Raw genomic sequence first — 20,479 nt, forward strand, 5'->3', positions numbered from 1 at the left:
ATGGGATAATCCTAGTAAAGGCAGGAAATCACTAGTTCAATGTTGGGATGGGGTCATTTGGTGACAGTTCAACCTCTCATTTCACAGACTGAAAACACTGCAGGCCCCTCTTATGCTTTCTCTTTGACTCATCCAGAAACACTGGCAGGGCAGCCCAAGCAGGACCCTGGCAGGAGGGTGGGGGTGGGCAGTCTGCATGGGAAGGTGGGTTGTAAGAGAAAAACTCTGAATATTTGTTCCAGTGGGTACAATAGGAATAGCTATATCGTAATCCAAGTGTTCTCAAACATTTTGCTCCCAGGACATTTAAAAATTATTGAATGCAAAAATGCTTATCTTCAAACGTTAAGAAAACATAAGAATACACAAGCACACATTCCTTTAGTCGCCTGAGCAACAATGTCATCAGACATCCTGTAAATGTACAACTATTTCAAACTAAAATAAAAGTTAAAGGGAATAAAAGTACAGAAGATGGAGTAAGTAGGGATTATAACCCTCAACAGAAATGGAATTCAGAAGATAGTGAGATGTCATCCATAAATCCAACCTCAAATTCTGTAAGCAGTGAAGTAACTCCAAGAATTTTAAGATGGATGAAAGACATGTTTAGGCAAGCAAAACAGAAAATTTTACCAAAGCAGATCTTCCCTAAAGAAAATTATTAAGAGTGTGCCTGAGGCAGAAGGAGTGTCCCCACAAGGAAGAACAAAGATTTCAGAAGAAAAAAAAAAGTATAGAAGAAAACATTCTGTTAACTCTAAAAATCACAAGTACCGTATAGGAGAAAAAAAATTACTGATATCTTAGGAAGTTCTTGAAAATACACGAATATACAAACACCCGTTTCTTCACTCGTATGCGTGATGGCTTAATCACACATGAGTTTGCTTCTGGAAAATTCTGGCGAGACTGAAAAAGGTAAATGACGTCTTACTATTATTACGAAACAAATTTTGACACAGACTCCCCTAAAGGATCTTGGAACCAGAGTTCCCCAAACCACACTTTTAGAACTGCTGCTCTAACCCCTCCAACACTTGCCCACCGCTAGGTCTACTGAGTTGGGTCCCAAGGGGAACCCCCCCCTCCTTTTGTAAAGGTTACCGGGGACGCCTAGACTCCGAGGTCGGGCTTTCCGGGAGACTCTGCAATACGCCGCTAGAGGGCGCCGCTAGAGAACCAGCCGCGCACTTCGCCGCCGGCGCCCGCGCCTGCGCCTGCGCCCGATGGGTTCACCCAGGCGCCTGAAGAGAGGGCGGTGCCAGGAAGGAGGGCGGTCGCAGCCTCATTGGACAACGTGCGGCCGCCTCACAACCCGGGGCGGTGCTTGTTAGAGGTAAAAGACTGTGGGCAGCGACCCAAACGGGCATTCCCCGTTCCGATCTGGTCAAGTGTTTCTGCTGCTCACCGAGGCTCCCCGGGTCATGGTGCCAGCCTGACTGAGAAGAGGAAGCTCCCGGGAAACGAATGAAGAACCACTTTCTCCTGTTGTTCAAGTACAGGGGCCTGGTCCGCAAAGGGAAGAGAAGCAAAAGACGAAAATGGCTAAATTCGTGATCCGCCCGGCCACCGCTGCTGACTGCAGTGACATCCTGCGGCTAATCAAGGTAACAGGAGGGGCTGGCTCTTCCCAGGCCGGGGCGCGGCGGGGGTGGGGAGGGCGGCGGCTGCGTTTCGGCCCTGGCAGAGTCCGTGTCAGTCGGGTTCCCCTATGTCCGCCCGCCTCCTCCAATCCCGGCTGCACCCCCGCTCTGGGATTCCCGGAATAAATCACCGCATCACCCCGCCCCGCCCACCCATAACCTCTCGGCTGGCCGCGCCGGGACCTCACTTTTTCTGAATGTTACCTTTTGTCCTATGTGCATCGCCTCAGGAACTGGCTAAATACGAATACATGGAAGAACAAGTAATATTAACTGAAAAAGGTAACGCAACAGTGGCGGGGCGGGGGGAGGAGCCTCGGGTGCCGGTCACCTTCACCGAGGCTAACAGTCTGTCCCTGCTGCCCTTTCTTGCAGATCTGCTGGAAGATGGTTTCGGAGAGCACCCCTTCTACCACTGCCTGGTGGCAGAAGTATCCAAGGAGCACAGCACTCCGGAAGGTAACCACCCTCCCTTTCCAGAAGCCAGAGAGACCTAGTGTGTTGCGTAAACGTAGCGTATGCCCTGTAGAACAACACAGGCCTAAGTTACTGAGAAGTTGGCCAGAAATAATAGCCAGCCAGTGTTCGAACTAATGAGGAAATAAAATAGTTGTGCTGCACTTATCAGGGCGGGTAAAAAGCTGCTTGAGTAAGAATCACATTGCCTGGACACCCAGAAAAACTTGAGCTGTTTAAAAGTAAGTATCAGAGTGCTGTGGAGACCCAGAAGACTTAGGGATGTCATTCGTTGTGATTCAGTTTCATAAATGGCTCTTGTTTGACCCTATCGTAACCTCTTTTCTGGTAATTCTGTTAAATCACATTTTTTTTTTAATTTGTCCCAATCTTCAGGTTACAGTCTCTAGCTTCGCCATGTACATGGCCCTTCCGTGTACATGGATGGGCGGGGAGGTAACTAAAAGATCCTTTACACAATAAAGTAGATGATCATGATAAAAATGAGGTAAGGCCCCATTATCACACACTTAAAACACGGTGTATCAGAAACTATTTTACTCACTTCCTGTGTTTGCAAAGGACTATAAAATGGCAAGAGAGTTTAATTTGAAACCTTTGCCTCCACTTGGAATAATAGACACCAAATAAAAAGGAGTCTGTTGTGTTTTTTTTTGTTGTGTGTATGTGTGTGGTTTTTTTTTTGTTGTTGTTGTTGTTGTTTTTTGCTGGTCTCTGTTAACTGGTCAGAAGACACAACTAAAACGGGAAGTTGTTTGGGTGGGTGCTTAAGTGTTTCTTTTTTTTCCTGAAGTTTGTTCCCCAAGCTAGAAGAAATCAGCAGAAAACAAGAAAACATAAGGGATGAAGTATTTTTTAGAGATAATGTGGATGTTTCATAATACCTGTTTCTCAATACTGCTGCTTCTTCTGGCTTAAAAACTGGGGAGAGCAGATTGAAAATGTTTTAATTGGAAGGCAAGTTCTGAAATTAAACATTGCACTTTTGGTCTAATGTCCTGACCAAAAGCAGAGTTTCTCAACTACAGACACTTACTGTTCTAAATTGCTGCATAAGCCTTATTCCCAAATCAGCATACCAGTATATCAATAGGATGTGAATAATCTGTGGGTTTAGTTTAAGACCATAGCACTTTGGCTCTGACATGTAATGAAAGCATCCTTGCTAATACATGCATGTATATTTTTTGTAACCTATGATAGACTTTGGATTTTGCAACTAGAGCTTTCATGAATCCATTTTGTCTATAGCTCATGTGGTACTCTGATTCTGATTACAGGACACAGCATCGTTGGCTTCGCCATGTACTATTTCACCTACGACCCATGGATTGGCAAACTCTTGTATCTTGAGGACTTCTTCGTAATGAGTGATTTTAGAGGTATGGTTGAGCTCAGAAGGGTGGCTCTAAAGAGAAATCAGGGCTTGAAGTCCTTCAAATGACTTTTTAAAAATGCTACTTCTCTTTCTTCTAGGCTTTGGGATAGGATCAGAGATTCTGAAGAATCTAAGCCAAGTACGTTTTGGTTTTTCATTTCTGAGTTTGTAAGGGTTACTGGATTATTTTAATGACCGAATCAAAACTGGGTCCTGGAAAGCAGGTGCAATGTCACTGAGTCTGTGTTTTACTCTCCCCTATGTATAACAGGTTGCAATGAAATGTCGCTGCAGCAGCATGCACTTCCTGGTAGCAGAATGGAATGAACCATCTATCAACTTCTACAAAAAAAGAGGTGCTTCTGACCTGTCCAGTGAGGAGGGATGGAGACTCTTCAAGATCGACAAAGAGTACTTGCTAAAAATGGCAGCGGAGGAGTGAGGAGTGCTGGTGCAGACTACACCTTCCATTCTATTTTAGAAAAAGTTCTCAACTTATCTTGCTTTCTATCATGTTTGTAGTGAAATAATAGAATGAGCACCCATTCCAAAGCTTTATTACCAGTGGCGTTGTTGCATGTTTGAAATGTGGTCTCTTTAAAATGGCAACGTAGTTTGGAGTCCGATTTACCCTTGAACATCTTTTGATAAACAACAGGGTGGTGTGATCTTAATATATATGAAAAAAAACTTCATTCTTGTGAGTCATTTAAATGTGTACAATGTACACACTGGTACTTAGAGTTTCTGTTTTGATTCTTTTTTAATAAACTACTCTTCGATTTCATTGTTTGGTGTATGCATTTTTACTAATCCTCCATTAACAGTCTTCTTGCTGTTGAGTGCAAAATAAAAATGGCCAAGAAACAGAATCTAAAACTTTGTCATTGCTTAAGCAAATCTGGAAAGAAGCCAGTTGAATTCCAAGGTTTTATATGTAGCAACACCTATAAGGTAACTTTACATTGATGACACTTTACATTTCCCCTGAGGAATTTTCAAGAGCTTAGACACTAGTGCCCACCATAATAAATAAGCCCACTTATGGAATCGGAGGTGGGAGGGGTTCTGAAACACTGGGGGGAAAAACATCTTGAGCACAAGAATCTCTCATCCTTCATAAATGCTATTCAGAAGGAAAACTGGATCACTTTGCTAATAGGGCAGGAATAAAAGTCCCACCCCCATCTTTACAGGACATTTGCATACCGGCTAGAGCTGGACACAGGTACCAACAGCGAAATGAGCATCCTCATTACACTGATCTGAAATCCTGTGCCCGCTAATTACCACAATAAGGAAATGGTAGTTACCCAATCCGGAAAATGGTAAGAACCATTGTAATGATTTCCAAGATTAATGTTTACCTGGAGAAATTGACAGATACCTGAAAAACAATACTCCCTCCTTTCCATGTTCTCCAAGGAATAAATACTGGGCTCAGTGGAAAGGGGAACTTGCCCTGGATCCCTTTGTTCCAGTATCTGTTCTGGCTTCTTAAATTAGAAGGCAGCCATATAAACAAGTGTGGCCCTGTACTGGGTTTCACACGGGGGAGATTTGGGATGTATGGGTGGCTCAGACAGCATGCCACCAAAACAGGCTTACAGTGTCCGTCCGTCCAGTCGCAGCCAGGTTCCTACTGGGTGGCAAATGACTAGGAGAGAGGCGTTGGCTAACTAACATAAAAAAGGTTAACTGAACACAAGGGGCCTTGTGGGAAGAGAAACCTTGAAAACTGTGTTTTGGAAAGTGGGCCTCTGAGGAAAACAACTACATGCTGACTGAGGTTAAATATGTGAATAAATTAGATTAACCAAGCAACTTACAATAATAACTCTTTGTTTTCTCATTCTTCTTGGAGCGTAACCCTAAAGGCCCAGTGTTGTCACTGCGAAAGCTTTTAGGAAGTTTTTGTGTCCGTTTTAAAGAAGTCCCTAAAGTTGAATATTAGAAGCTGAAACACCACACCGCCATCAGCTCGCTAAATGTTCATCTCAATCACAAAGGCACCTCTTTCAAAACTGAACTAGAAAACAAATCTGTGAAAACTTCAAGTCACCAGGCAAGTAAGAAAACATGTTCTGGGGAAATGATAGGACAGGAAATAAACAATGATAAACCTGCAAAAGAAGGAGAAAAGTCCATGTAAGCAACACCTTCGTAAAGATAACTTTACAATTACTATTTTACTAAAGTATTTTCCCTGACATAATCATTGAGAAGAAGAGTATTTCAGACCTAAGGACTTGTCAACTATTACATAAGGATATCTAGGGACTTCTTCTGTTTTTAAAATATAACTTATTTGCTAAATGTATTCTATCCCTTAAAAACTTATCAAATCAAAATTTTTGATACAGTTTCCCCCTTATCCATGGAGGATACTTTCAAGACCCCCCAGTGGATGCCTGAAACTGCAGACAGGCCTGGGCCCTACATATACTATGTTTTTTCCTACACACATACATACCTATGATAAAGTTTAATTTCTAAATTAGGCATAGTAAGAGATTAACTTCTCTAGCCTGTTTGCAATAACTAATAACAAAATAGAACCATTGTAACAGTATACTGTAATAAAAGTTATGTGAATGTGGTCTCTCTCTCTCTCAAAATATCTTACTGTACGGTACTCACCTTTTCACTTAAAGGAGCCACTTTACGGCTTCTCTTTGGCGAGTCCGATGAGCCAGCACCACTACCCTTGTGCTTTGGGGCCCTTATGATGTAAGACAGGGTTACTGGGACACAAGCACTGAGATACAGTGATAGCCCATCTGATAACCCTGACGGCTACTAATGACCGAAGGGTGGGCACCGTCTTTGTGCAGATGCTGGACGAAAGGATGATTCCCGTTCTGGGTGGGACGGAGCAGGGCTGTGTGAGACTTCATCGCAGTACTCAAAACCAGGTGCGATTTAAAATTTATGAATGGTGGACCCTGGCCAGGTAGCCCCGGTGGCTAGAGTGTTGTCCCAATACACCAAGGTTGCGGGTTCAATCCCTGGTCAGGGCACATACAAGGATCAACTAACGAGTGCGTAAGTAAGTGGAACAGCAGCAAGCATGTATTTCTTCCCCCCTTCTTCTCTCTCCCTCAAATCAATCAATCAATCAAATTTATGAATTATGTATTTCTGGAATTTTCCATTTCATATATTCGGACCGTGGTTGACGTTGTGTAACTGAAATGGTGGAAAGCAAAACTGTGCATAAGGAGGACTACTGTACTTTTAAAATGAGAAGTAGCTGAGTTTGCGAATAGGCTAGTGGCAGCCTGCTACAAAATCTGATTACAGATTCCATAGCAGAGCCATTGTTTTTCATTGTCCCAGGCACAGACCAAGATCATCAACTGCTTAGATTTCACAGGACAGCCTTTTCACGGCAAGCAGAGCCTTTTCCACAGAAATGCAAAAGCAACAGTTCAGAAGAAACCTAATGATTTATGAATGCCTTGAAGCCACTGTACCCTAACCTGTGAGTCCCCAGTAGGGCCTAGATGCACGGCAATTATCACTGCTCCTTGAGGCAAGTGGCTGCTCAGTAGCAACTGATAGAGCTGACTGTGCCCTGGGCAACCATCTACCATCCTCTGGACGGTGGCTGGCCCAGCCTCCTGCTCAGAGTCTGCAGGTGACCACGTCTGCTCCCAGGAGCCTGTCTATTGGCTTGACGGGCCTCATCGTTGTTTTCTTGCTCCATTATCTCTTCCTGGAGATTGTCGCCTTGGGGTGACTTGTGCATCATTCTCATTCCTTTGTGCTGCAAGTCTGGGCTTCAAGCCAGTCAGTTATCAACAGCTCAGACGGACAGGCCTAGAGCCCACCATTGCCTTTGTTGTTCCACCTATCAAAGGCCGCCAAATGCCCTTCTTCACAATGTTCTCCCAGCACCCTACTCCCCTATTGCCTCTTTCTTTCTTGGGGCTCCCATTAGACCAGGAAGTGTTTTAGCAGCTTCCAAATGGTTATCAACATAATAGTGGATAATAAATAGGAGCCAACATTTAGTAAGTACTCACCAGGAGCCGGGCATTATGTTTAGCACTTTCTATACATTATTTTCTCATCTCATTCTCACAAGCATCCTATGAGGTAGATACTATTATTAGCTTCTTTTTGTAATGAGAAACTAAACTTCAGAGAAAGTTCCCTGGGAATCACACTCCAAACCAAGTTCTCAAACCCCTGGGCGTTCCCTGACACATTTTCATGAAACCTCATATTCTCTCTAAGAACGATTAAATGTGGTGTTCTTTTGGATGATACTCTACAGAACAATTATTATAAGCATTTTCTGGATCATCAGAATCAGTCGTTCTCAGGCTCAGGTTTGCCAAGAAGCAGTGATGTTTCCTGGGTCCCTGCTGGAGCCTGGCAGAGTCATCTAAGTGAGCTTGTCAAAGAAACTAGACCACACTGGCCAGGGGCAGCCACCAGTGAGCCTTTACAGGAAGCTGAAAAGCCTTCCTCAGGACAGCCTATCACCATGTACGCACCCCCACCTAGGGTGGAGCCTCCTGGAGCACAAAGGCAATTTGCGGCTCGCTGCTGGAAGAACGGGCAGGGACCAAGCCACTCAAAACTGTACGTTAGATCCTGCCGCCTCCTCCCGGAGCCTGCCTGGGCTGTGCGAATGCATGGCTGAGCTGAGCTAACTGATGAAGTGCATTCTAGTGGAGCTGACTTAAAAGAGAGAGAATGTGTATCTGGAAGGAAAGAGACTATTAACCTCCAATAAAAAGGAAATTAAGCATGCAACAGAAATTTTAAATTATCAGAGGCTGTTCGGGGACCTTTACAGGTGGCAGTTATGCAGTGGCCCGATCATCAGAAAGGGGACACTGAAGTAGCTAAAGGAGACAAGCCGGCCGAACGAGCAGTGAAAGAGGCTGCTAAGGGAACACTGATAACACCTTCGGTACTTGTTCTAGGTTTGTCGCAATTCGATGCTGCATATTCGACTGCAGACTTAGAGAAAGCTGCGAGCTGGGGTTTTGAACCACCTATATTAAGCCATGGCTCCCAGGTCCCGGCATTTCTAAAGGCATGTATGCCAGAAGCACAAGCCTGAGACAGACCCCCAGCAGAAAGCAAGAAGGGCAACAATACCAAGGACAGAGGCCATTTGAGGACAGGCAAATAGACCTTACCCGATGCTGAGGGTCCGAGCGTGGAAACATTTGTTAGCCTTTGTCCACACCTTTTCAGGATGGGTAGAAGCCTATCCTACTAGAACTGAAGAACCCTCGGAGGTGGTGAAAGACTTACTGAAGGAAATGATCCCTCACTTTGACCTACCTGGTAGCATCCGGAGCAGTAAAAGACCTGCTTTTGTTTCAGAGATCACACAGAAAGTGAGTAAATTTTTAGGAATCAGGTGGACACGCCACACAGCATGGAGACCTCGGGCTTCCAGGAAGGTAGAGAAGATGAATCACCTCTTGAAGAAAAATATAGCTAAGCTCTGTCAAGAAATTCTTCTTCATTGGGACTGAGTTTTGCCTACTGCCCTGCTCAGGATAAGGGTGGCTCCTTGAAGAGGGATTCAAAATTGGGTCCCTTATGAAATTGTGTATGGGCGACCATTTCAGGCTAGGATTGGGGTGGGAGACATGTACATAGATCAGGAAGTGAAGGTAAAGAACTGTGTGCAACATCTAAGTCAGACGCAGCTGTAATGAATGACCTCACTTGTATTAGAGACCTCTCCCCTACAGGGTTGCTACATTCCTTGGAGCCTGCAGATAAGGTGCTACTCAAGACTTGGAAGACAGGATTTCCAGAGAACCAACTAGAAGAAAAGTGGACTGGACCTTGGGATGTGCTCCTCACCACCCCCACCGCGGTGAAGTTGGCAGGAATAAAACCTTGGCTTCATCACACCAGAGTAAAGCAAGCACCGGAGGAACAATGGACCACTGGGCCACTAGAAGACCTGAAAGTCATCCTTCAAAATCAAGAATTTCTATTCTTTTCCCATGTTATGGAGAACTTATCCTTTTAAAAGGAGATGAAAGTATTTGGGTACACTTAGGAAAAATGTTCTAAACATCTCTGACTTTTGCCTTGCAGGAAGGACCTATGTTTAGCAAACTTTCACATCATGTCTTGTAGGCATTTATACTCCCTTGGAAAGCCTCCAAAATTATTAACATAATTGGGGACCTATGGTAACTCTAAAGGACAGGGAAATGTTTTCTTTAAAAATCGCTAATGCAGCCCCAGCTGGAGAGTGTGCAACCTTTGTCAATTGTACTCAAAACAGTTTTAGATGAATTGCAACATCACCACTCATGTTATCGTTTGCCTTTAGTCACTGCAAATTGCCCGCAGGGCAGTTCCTAATAAGAGGAAGGGCTGTTTATTCGACAGCCAAATGATCACTTCCACATAAACTAATCTTACAGAGATAAGATAATTAAAACTAACAGTGGGAGAACTGACAGAGGAACTCAAGAGTTAAAAGATTTTAGCCTTCGTTGATAAGCTTAAGTGACAAATGCCTGTGAAGCCTGTGCAAAGCTGTCATTCCAGAAACTGAAAGGCGTTACTGAAGGAGGTCATTCCAGCCTCTGTACCCCGGGGTCTGTAGACCTTGGAGATGGTATCTGAGCCATTATGTTCCAGGGAGGGCACCTATGACACAGATAAAGAATTGCTGATCAACAGACAAAGACATACTAGGAAAATCACCATGGACCGCAACTCTTCCCCAGTTAACTTTTTTTCCAAACCCCTTTTACCCACCCTTTCTTCTCCTTATAAATAGTTTGGTTTGAGATGAGATGTTAAGATGGGTTTTGAGGGTACATAACCCGCCATCTTCTCAGATTGTCGGCATCTGAGTAAAGCGCCCATAAAGAGAAAGAGAGAGAAAGAGGTCGGTAGTTCTGAGTACTGGCTGCATGTAAGTACTAACCGAATTCTAATCACAGCTATGAGTACAACCATGCTGCTTACCTTAGCACCACGTCATTGACAGTGAGCTCTGGCCAAGCGGGCGAAAACCAACTGAAGCGACATCACACTGCATGCAGGAGAAAATTCTGGAGAGTTTTTAGAGAAAAAGGTGGGAGAATTGTCATCCAACTGTGTACACTGCTGGAACCAAACACATCCACCGCAGCCATCAGCCCATGCGCCGTTGCAAGCAGCAGCTTCATTTCAGCAAAACATCCTCCCTCACATTAAATCACTTGTTGTTCATTTGAACTTTATTAGTTTGGTAGTTTTGTGTGTATTTGGTTTGTAAATACATGTTGGTTTTACAGTTACATAGGAGTTATGAACATAAAATGTTCACATATAGTTGTATGTCTGTAGTAAGAGTCAATATAATAAGAATAATTTCAGTCACCACTGGGGGTCTGTGAAAATTCTTTTTCTCTAAATGAGGTCCATGTTGTTCAACTTATTGCCACGATCATAATGCAATACTGCCTGCTTATGTTTGGTTTTAAAAAAAAGGTGTCAGAGGTAAAACTTTACCAAATGGGCCCCAACTTGATCAAATTCAGGTTTGGTTTTCCAGCAAGAATATTTCATAGATGACTCTTTCCCATCATTAGGCATATTATGTCAGGACGTCTCTTTTTGTGATGCTAGCAGCCATTCAAATGAACATCTATCATTTCCTCTTCATTAGCTAAAATACTTCTGTAAAGAGAATGTCTCCCCATCTTGTATTCTATTACCATAAAGTACAGTTTACCAATAAAGGCATGATAAATGCTTGACTTTTTCTTTGTACTTACTAAATTTCAAAAGAATGAATCGGCTTCTCCAGCATCTTCCAATTAGGCTCACCCCTCCCCCGAGTATCATTATGATGAACTCATGGATTTTAAACATTTCCTGTGTCTTAATTCATTGTCATTAGATTTCTTATTGGAGCTCAGGTTGCCCATGTTATTCAGTGAGAGCTTCTCCCAGTTGGCTTCAGAAGCCTTTGGACATGACCCCAGAAGGCTTTGTTAGCTTCCTTGCTTTTAGGGTGTCCCTGGTTCACCTGGTATGTTTCCCATTGAGAACCTGGCATCAATGTCTAGGTAATTCTGAGCTTCAGAGGCTCCCAGGGAAGCAACATTTATTGGGAGCAAGCAGTGTACACAGCTCTCTGGGTATTCTACTCTGCTCTACTCTACTCTACTCTACTCTACTCTACTCTATTCAATCCTCACCCAAGGACATTTTTAATGGCTTTTTAGAGGGAGAGGAAGGGAAAGGGAAAGAGAAACATCGATGTGAGAGAGTAACATCAATGTGAGAGAGAAACATCGATGGTTGCCTCCCGTACATGCCCCAGCCGGAGATTGTACACACTCAGACTGGGGATCAAACCCACAACCTAGGAATGTGCCCTGACTGGGAATTGAACCTGCAACCCTTCAGCTATGGGACAACGCTCCAAGGTACTGAGCCACACTGGCCAGGGCTTTAAAAAAATACACACACACACACAAATGTATATGTGTGTATGTATATATATACACATATACACGTAATGTATATGTGTATATATATACATATATATGTTTTGAGAGAAGGGAAGGGGAGTGGGGAGAGAGGGAGGGAGAGACATCAATGTGAGAGAGAAACATCGACTGGTTGCCTCCCATACGCACCCCATTTGGGGGTAAATCCATAACCTAGGCACGCGCCCTCACCAGTGATCAAGCCTCCAGCCCTTCGGTGTACAGGACCATGTTCCAACCAACAGGGCCACACCGGCCAGAGCCACAGCTCTCTGTTTTGATCGTGACACAGGCCCAGCAGGGAGAGCCTTTTTAGCGGGGACTGAGAGCAGGACATTCCCTTCCACCTTAGCTCAGGGAGGCTTCCACCAGGTGTGGGCCAGGGCTGACTTCTTCCCCCCCACCCCACGTTGCTTACACTGCTGTCTTTCGTCCAGTGAATCAATAATAGCAACAAAAAGTGGTTTCGAAACAGCTAAATCCACAACAACAATGATCTTTGTTTGCAGAGAGGCAAGGTCCAGAGGCAGTTTGGGTTTGAAGGAAAGAACCTTCTACTTGGAATCAAAGGGAACTGAATGACAACCTAGCTCTTCTACATTTATGGGAATAAAAATAAACTTCATTCATGAGATTAAAATTCAGCTACCTCTGAGTTGCTATGAGGATTAAATGAAATTATGAATATGGATGTGCAAGATGTACATTATTAATATATCCTATGTGATACGTATCTACTTATTGTTACAGTATTGTGAGCACCTACAATGTACCAGATGCTGGGGTGATTTTATTTCATTAATCTTCACAATAATAGTGTAGGGTATTTGATGGGTGGCAGAATATGCCACCTAAAAATATGCCACTTTGGCATATTTTGACATGTTAAGGATTATTTTGAGCTAAAGGCACTTGAAAAATAGCAGACGCAAAAAGGGCATTGTAATCTCCCGTTTTCTTTCTGAAAACAGGAGATAAAATTCCCAAGTGAAAAGATGCCCTCCCTGTATGAGAAAAGAAACATTCTTCAAAGGGCAGTCGAAGCCGTGAGAATTCTGAACAAACAGAGCTTGTGAAAATAATCCTTTCTTTAGCCTCCCCATATATTTTAGTGACTTTTACACAACTGTCTCTCTTTGTTCAACCTAGTATGATAACATTTAGGTTTTGCGGCTTCTTTGGGTCTTCATTTCCTTATAAGGGCTCTCATGTCATGTAAAACTTATGTTGAATAAATTTGTATGCTTTTCTCTTGTTACTCTGTTTCCTGTAAATTAAATTCTCAGGCCCAGCCAAAGACCCCAAGAGAATAAAGGAAAAGTTTTGCCTCCGGCACATACGGCAGCGGCACATAAACCAGCAGACTGAGGGGCTGGGGGAGCCCTGATTTGTAGCCTGCCGGTTAACAGGGCGTGAATAGTCCCACCGAGGCTGGCTGCAAGCTGCCTTGCTCTGAGGCAAGGCCAGTGGCTCGGGTTCAGGAACCATCCCACCTCACTTTCTCTTCCTCCAATTAGATTGAGTCCTGTTACTAGAAACAAAAATTTGCTCTCCTAAATTTTCCACATGGGTCTCCAAGGAGTTGAAAAACAAAAATCATTTTCCAGCTTTTCTGGCTTCAAGCCTGATTCCAGGACATGATCCAACACTAATCATCATCCAAATGTCTGTCAGCCAGACGGTCGCTGTGTACTCTGGCATACAGTACTAGGCCGTCTTGTGCAATTTGTTAAAGCATTATAATTATACCCCGGCCTTGTTTCCTGCCCATCTTCCAGATGCTTATCCACCACCAGAATTACCTGACAATCACTCTAAACAAGCCTGGACAGAATCAATAACAGTGGTAACCCTGAGGAACTTATGGAAGAAGAGCTCATGTTCCAGAATGTTTGGCCAGGACAATAGTCTCTGATAGGCCAGTCAAAAATAGCAAACAGTATTTCTACCTCTCCTGTTCTGCCTTTGACCTCTCTTTCTGTCCAGAACAGTCACTCAACTCACCTTAAAACATGAAATGCGGGAAGAAATTCTTACAGCCCTTCAGTCCCTAATCCCAACACCACCCTGCCCCCCAGAAGCCGAATGTTCAAGGAATGGTGCACGCATGCAGCTTGTTACACCTGCTAAGGAGGGGCTGCCTACCCGCTGTCCTACTGCCCCTTCCCTGACACGGGAGTGAAGGGGAGCAGAGTTTGCAGCACTAAAATGCGCCTCTTGGGGATGTTGATTAGTTCAAGCTGATTACTTTTTTTTTTTTTAAGATTGCATTTATTTATTTTGAGAGAGAGGGGAAGGGAGGGAGAAAGAGAGGGAGGGAAACATCAGTGTGAAAGAGAAACAGCAATCTGTCACCTCTCACATGTGCCCCAACCAGGAACGAACGGGAAACCCAGGCCTGTGCCCTGGCCGGGAACCAAACCGGCCACCTTTCACTTTGTGGAATGATACCCGACCAACTGGGCAGTTATTTTTCAGAATCAGAAACTGAAGCCCTGGCCGGTGTGGCTCAGTGGGTTGAGTGCCAGCTGTGAACTGAAAGGTTTCCAGTTCGATTTGGGGTCCGGGCCCACGCCTGGGTTGCGGGCCAGGTCCCTAGTTGGGGGCATGTGAGAGGCAACCAGTTGGTGTTTCTCTCGCATGCTGATGTTTCTCACCCTCTCTGTCTCACTCCCTTCCCCTCTCTCGGGAAATGAATAAATAAAATCTTAAAAACAACAGCAACAAAGACTGAAGAAGAACCTTCAATCTCCTCCCTTCACCCCAACTGCCTAAAAGAATGCAGAGGGAGGACCTGCTCCAGGAAGGCAGCTATCATCATAGACAAAGATGGTTTAACTTGAACTAGTGTAAGAGACAGGGAAGAACCTAGCAAGGCTCTTTGGATCAGAGCCCCATTGTTAAAGACGGCTGGCAAACATTTGTTTACCAAACATTCTCTTTTCACCTCCATGTGAGTTGACTTTCTCCCCTTTGAAGTCCCAAACTACACCTCTTCTCCTTAGCTCAAGATGGCATACAAGCCTCAACTACCTGATTTGTCCCCATGTAACAGGGTAGGTCTGGTCAGATTGCTGGGGAGCAGGCAAGGGGCCCCAGAAGTGGCGCCAGAGCCAGCACCTCCCCCCGAGAAGGAGGGGATTGCAGGAACCCCGGGGCAGCGGACTGAAGCCAAAGCCTACTTCTTTACCCCAGGGGAGAGTAAACAACCGGCGTGCTTGTGATACCAATGGAGGGAGCTTGTATAGAGCCTGGCAGCCAGACAACCCTCGTTGGGCCAAGATGCTTGTGCCCTGTGCGTGGCTGGGAAACTTGCGCTCCCTTCTGCAAAATGGCAGCCATAAGAGGGGCAAAGACACTGGGGGCTGACAAAAAGGTGGACATTAGAACTCATTGATTGAAAAGCGAATGAAAAACTCATTGCTCATGAGTTAGTGGGCCGAGACTTTAAAACAGAATGTGCTCCTGAACAGACACTTCTCCAAGGAGGACATAGAGAGGGCCCATAGACAAATGAAAAGATGGTCAACATCACTAGCCATCAGAGAGATGCAAATGAAAACCACAATGAGATACCACTTCACACTGATCAGAATGGCCATCAGAAACAAATCAACAAACAACAAGTACTGACAAGGATGCGGAGAAAAGGGAACCCTCGTGCACTGTTGGTGGAAATGCAGACTGGTGCAGCCACTGTGGAAAGCAGTGTGGAATTTCCTCAGAAAACTAAAAATGGAACTGCCTTTTGATCCGGTCATTTCACTGCTGGGACTATACCATAAGAATCCTGAAACACCAATTCAAAAGAACCTGTGCGCCCCAATGTTCATAGCAGCGTTATTTATGACAGCCAAGTGCTGGAGGCAGCCTAAGTGCCCATCAGTACATGAGGAGATCAAAAAACTGTGGCACATTTACACAATGGAATACTACGCAGCAGAAAGAAAGAGCTCCTACCCTTCACAACAGCATGGATGGAACTGGAGAGCATTATGCTAAGTGAAATAAGCCAGGAGGCGAAAGAGAAACACCTTATGATCTCATCTGTAAGAGGAACCTAATCAACAAAACAAACAAGTGAGCAAAATGTAACCAGAGGCATGGAAATAAAGAACAAACTGACAGTAGCCAGAGGGGAGGGGAGGGTACCAGGGGAAAGAAGGGGAAGGGTCATCAAGGAGCACGTGTAAAGGACCCATGGACAAAGCCAAGGGGGACAGGGTTGAGGGTGGGAAGTGGGAGTTGGTGGGGCAGGGGAAAGCGGTGGGGGGAAAATGGAGACAACTGTATGTAATAAAAGAATAAAAAATAAAACAGAATGTACAAAGAATTGCTCTCTCCCTTCCTCACCCCTTGCCTCCAGCCAGGCTGGGGAGCAGAGTGTTCGCGGGACCCTGTGAGACTCGAGGCCCCACCTGTGGCCCTAGACTAGCCCAGCTCGCACAGTCTGGAGCAGGCCTCACGCAGGACAGTGCCACACTGCGCCACATGGCAAAGGTGAGGGACTGCATCCACTCTCTCGCCCTGAGAGCAGCGCAGAGCCCCGTGGGCTGAGAAAGGTGCACGGCCCCAGGGACACAAACAGCCTTGGGCGCCGGGACCCCACAGAGAGAAAGTACACGCGGGGCTGGTGATGCTGGAACCCACGAGCGCGCACCCCAGAGAGCCTGGATACTGGCGCAATGGACACCCGTTCACATGGCCACCGTGGGCTCCAAAGGGACCGCTAAGGAATGATGGGGAACTTCGGGGCATGGCTTTGGATTTCAGTCTTTCTGGGAACAAGGGGATTTCTGGGTTTTGAGGAAGGGAATTGCTTGGATCAGGGGAGACCTCAGCTCCCCCAAACTGGGAACCCTGTTAATAAAAACCTCTTCCCTTCCTCACCTATTTCCATGTTACGCTTGTGCATGGCGGCAGGCAGCCGGACCCTGGGCCGCTCAGATACACTCAGGCCTCCTGTTCTCAAGAAATTAAATTCAGTTATTTTCTCCTGTTAATCTGTCTTCTATCATCTTAATTACTCAACCAGCCAGAAGAACTAAGAAGGGGAAGGGGGCATTTTCTTCTCCCCCATGGGAGGAAAGGGAGTGTGCTATGGTCACAGACACCCACGGCGGCCTTGGGCCAGAGCAGATGGAACTCGAGTGAAGCGTTCCTCGGAAATCCAGGGGAGTGGCGAGGGGAAAGCTCCTCAGGGAAGAATCTAGGTGGTGGTGTGTGTGTGGTTTTCATTCCAGTCTGTGATTTAAGAGGTTTCCCAGCAGGTTTTAATTAACCTCCAGCTGAAACTTACTAAACAAGTTTTGCAACCCAGGTTATTGTGTTAGTATTTTTCCGGGTATATTGTCCTAGGTTTGAATTTCATTAAATTTATTATTCTTTCTTAATACAACTCAATGGGAAAAAGCAAAGTGTACATTTTAAAACCTAGGTATTTCCTGGTAATGACTTGTAGGAAATATCTTCCTGAGGTTTGGATCAAGAAAGGAAGCAAATATTAAAAGTTGACATTTATGAATGATAAGACAAAACCAAAAGTATTTTTTTTTTAAAAAAAGAACAGGCTTTTCTTCCAATGAAATATACACAATTTTAGGCCCAGCTGGGTAGCTCAGCTGGTTAGAGCACTGTGCCAACACACCAAGGTTGTGGGTTTGATCCCCAGTCAGGGGACATACAAGAATCAACCAGTGAATGCACAGATGGATGGAACAACAAGTTGATGTTTCTCTCTCTAAAACCAATCAATAAAAAAGAAAGAAATATACACAATCTTTTAGTCTGAATGATAATTACTTGAGACTTAGCTTGGGAAACAAACCCTTAAGTATCAAACGCTTCAACCCGCAGGGGACAAATTCAGAATAGTTTCAGTTTCTGTCTAGTTCATTTCATCCGGGCCTGCATTTCAGACTAAAGCATCACATGATCTTTCTGCAACACTAACCACAGAATAATAATCACTCTGTCCTCAACGGAGCCATGGAGAAGAATGCCCTTTGAGGAAACTCGAAAAGATGTAGGGTGCTGGCCCAGGGACCTTTGTCCCCAGAGCCCTTAGAATAACCTCTTGAACTGATCCCTGATAAGTCAATCTCTATGGCCATTTATATAAGCTTCTGCCGCAGGCATATAAGAATCCCCTAGTTGAAGGCCCTCAAACTGGGAAACACTTGCCACTTGAAGTATATGAGAATTTTCCAGGGGACTGAGATTTAGGAACTTGGTTTCCAAACCTCCAATTCCATATATGCTCTTTCTGGAAATAATCTGCCTGACAATACTCCTGAGGTGAAGAGGTTAGGTGCAGTTCCCTTTGCCCATGTTCCCTTTCATGATTTCTCTTCTCCCACTTGCCTTTAAAAAAAATAAAGGGCGTTTGCCTCATCCACCCCGACTCTTAACAGAACATGCTACCTTGAAGTGCAAAAACCTCTGGGCACCAAACCAAAGAATGATTCAGGGATGCATGTAGCTCTTGAGGGAATAGTGCTCTGAGCGTTCACTCAGTGTCATGGAGGAAAAAATAATTTTCTCTCTACCCTTCTATGTTCTTGGCTGAGACCACCCTGTAATAAAAGACTGGTTAATAGGAGAAAAGCAAACAGGTTAAATGAACAAATCTACCTCCTGTATACATGGGAGAGACCCAGGAAAACTGAGTAACTCCCCCAAAAGGCCCAAGCCTCCACCTTCAATACTCTCCCTAGCCGAACACAAAAGGAGATGTTGTAGGTGCACAGTAAGTTATGGAAGCTTACCAGGAAAGACACTATAAACAAGGGTAAGGCTGTTATGTATCTTCACGTCAGTGCCTTCTCCCTGATAAGATCTTCTAGAGATTGAGAGTCATGCTCCTCTTCCTGGTACAGAGAGGGAGACACATGTCTCTTACAGAAGGGTAACTTGTACTCCAGTTGTCAGAGATTCTCCTATGTCTGCTGGTTTGTGAAAACAACCAGCTCAGTATAATCCTTATGTCAGAGAGCATATTTTGGGGCGACATATTCCCCTTCACCAGCTTCTCAGGTTGCTTAGGAGCACAAATCAAGGTTTTCTTTCCAACTCCGCAAAGAGGCTCCTGAGCAAGCCAATTCAAAGATCCTCTTTTAGTAGAGAGATAAGTGGTACAATAAAGGAACTACTTACTGGTTAAAGAGTGTCAGCAGTCAGTCAGCTGGGGGGTAACCAGAACATTCCACAAAGAGATTGCTCAAGCATTTTATTGAGATTGGTGATTATCTCCTAGAAGAGGACAGCAAATTACATTAGACATAAAAGTTCTATCCCAGGCTAGATTAGGGCCAATTTTCTCTTTCAAGACCTTGGGGGGCGGGGAACTTTTGTTAAAAAAAAAAAGTACAATAGAAATGGCAACTTACTTTATACAGGAGACAAACTGCCTTATCTGAGCATTTGAAGTAGAAGTGAGATGTTTCACATTTATCTGAATTGAAAATGAAGTCAGATTTCCTTTAAATTTTTCCATTGCCTTTCTTTCAGCTTTTGGCTTAAGTGTCACTTCCTCCAGGAAGCCCTCCAAGACCACCCACCCACCTCCTATTATACATTCCACTAACACCTCCTTCACTGCGCTCTTCCCAGTGTGACTTACTGTTTATTTGTGAAATACTTTGATTAACACCTGTCTCTCCTGTTCCAGCACAAGCTCCATGAGGGCAAGAATCACATGTTTTAGGTCCACCACTGTTTGGTGAGCAGAGAGAGGGCTAACATTTTAAGTAATTCTTTAAAAGTTAGTTTGATTGGGCTGATTGGTTTGAGAGTGGGGACTGACTCTGCCATTAGGTGATAAAGCAGGCATTTTCCAGTCGTCGAATGAGCTCAAGGAGCTGTGCCAAGATTCTGAAGAAATTAGATTTAAAGTTGTGCATAATGTACAATACACCAGCAATCACGTTCTTTGCAGCTATTTATGATTTTACAAATATGTCAGTTTGAAGTTGAGGGAAAATGTAAAAACTAAAACATTTGAAAGACAAGTTAAAATGTGTAAGGGGCTACACAAGCGCTCAAAATTCTTTTAGGGCATATTCAAGCAAAAACGTTTGAATGAAATGGAAACAGTGCAAGCCCTACGTTACTGCAGGACTCAGGAGCTTCCCCTGTCCCCAGCGGGGTGTCAGCCAGCATCTGCTTCAACACGCCTGGCGATGGGGAAATTGCTGCCTACACGGTAGTAGCTCAAATCATTTTTAGAAAGCTCCACTTACGATAAAGTTCGGCTAGCTTCCAGTCAAAAACTGTCTCTGTTATTCCCATTCACCCAACTGTTCCCTTAATTCTGCCACTGGGCTAGAATAGCCCCTTACTCCCTGAACAGGCTTTCGTGGTTCCAAGACAGACATGGCTGATATCCTGTTCTTCATTCTTTATTAAATATAATTTCCTGAAGATTCCTGTTCCCTTTCACCTCATTAACTCCTACTCTCCCTCAGAAATCAGCTTAAATATCACCTCCAGCACCT

At 44.5% G+C, this 20,479-nt stretch overlaps 2 protein-coding genes across 3 annotated transcripts in view; one reads left to right on the forward strand and one right to left on the reverse strand.

The window, feature by feature from the left end:
- The window catches only part of APOO (apolipoprotein O), a 275,320-nt gene that overhangs the window by 178,009 nt on the left and 76,832 nt on the right, over positions 1-20,479 (reverse strand). The gene's annotated exons all lie outside the window — the stretch shown is intronic.
- SAT1 (spermidine/spermine N1-acetyltransferase 1) lies at positions 1,343-4,335 on the forward strand. Its single transcript, XM_054581155.1, has 6 exons — positions 1,343-1,610; positions 1,877-1,928; positions 2,022-2,105; positions 3,404-3,505; positions 3,600-3,640; positions 3,773-4,335. Exons 1-6 carry the CDS (start codon positions 1,545-1,547, stop codon positions 3,941-3,943), a joined length of 516 nt encoding a protein of 171 aa, XP_054437130.1. The 5' UTR covers positions 1,343-1,544; the 3' UTR covers positions 3,944-4,335.

Source organism: Pteronotus mesoamericanus, unplaced genomic scaffold, assembly GCF_021234165.1.
Source record: "Pteronotus mesoamericanus isolate MK-2021 breed Mesoamerican mustached bat unplaced genomic scaffold, CSHL_Meso_final contig_65, whole genome shotgun sequence".
NCBI lineage: Eukaryota > Metazoa > Chordata > Mammalia > Chiroptera > Mormoopidae > Pteronotus > Pteronotus mesoamericanus.

Bases quoted from the DNA above. Each gene is read 5' to 3' on its own strand.
- SAT1 (XM_054581155.1), top strand. From the start codon at position 1,545: ATGGCTAAATTCGTGATCCGCCCGGCCACCGCTGCTGACTGCAGTGAC. The intron at 1,929-2,021 runs GTAACGCAACAG...CCTTTCTTGCAG, and splicing joins AGTAATATTAACTGAAAAAG to ATCTGCTGGAAGATGGTTTC. The intron at 3,641-3,772 runs GTACGTTTTGGT...TATGTATAACAG, and splicing joins TTCTGAAGAATCTAAGCCAA to GTTGCAATGAAATGTCGCTG.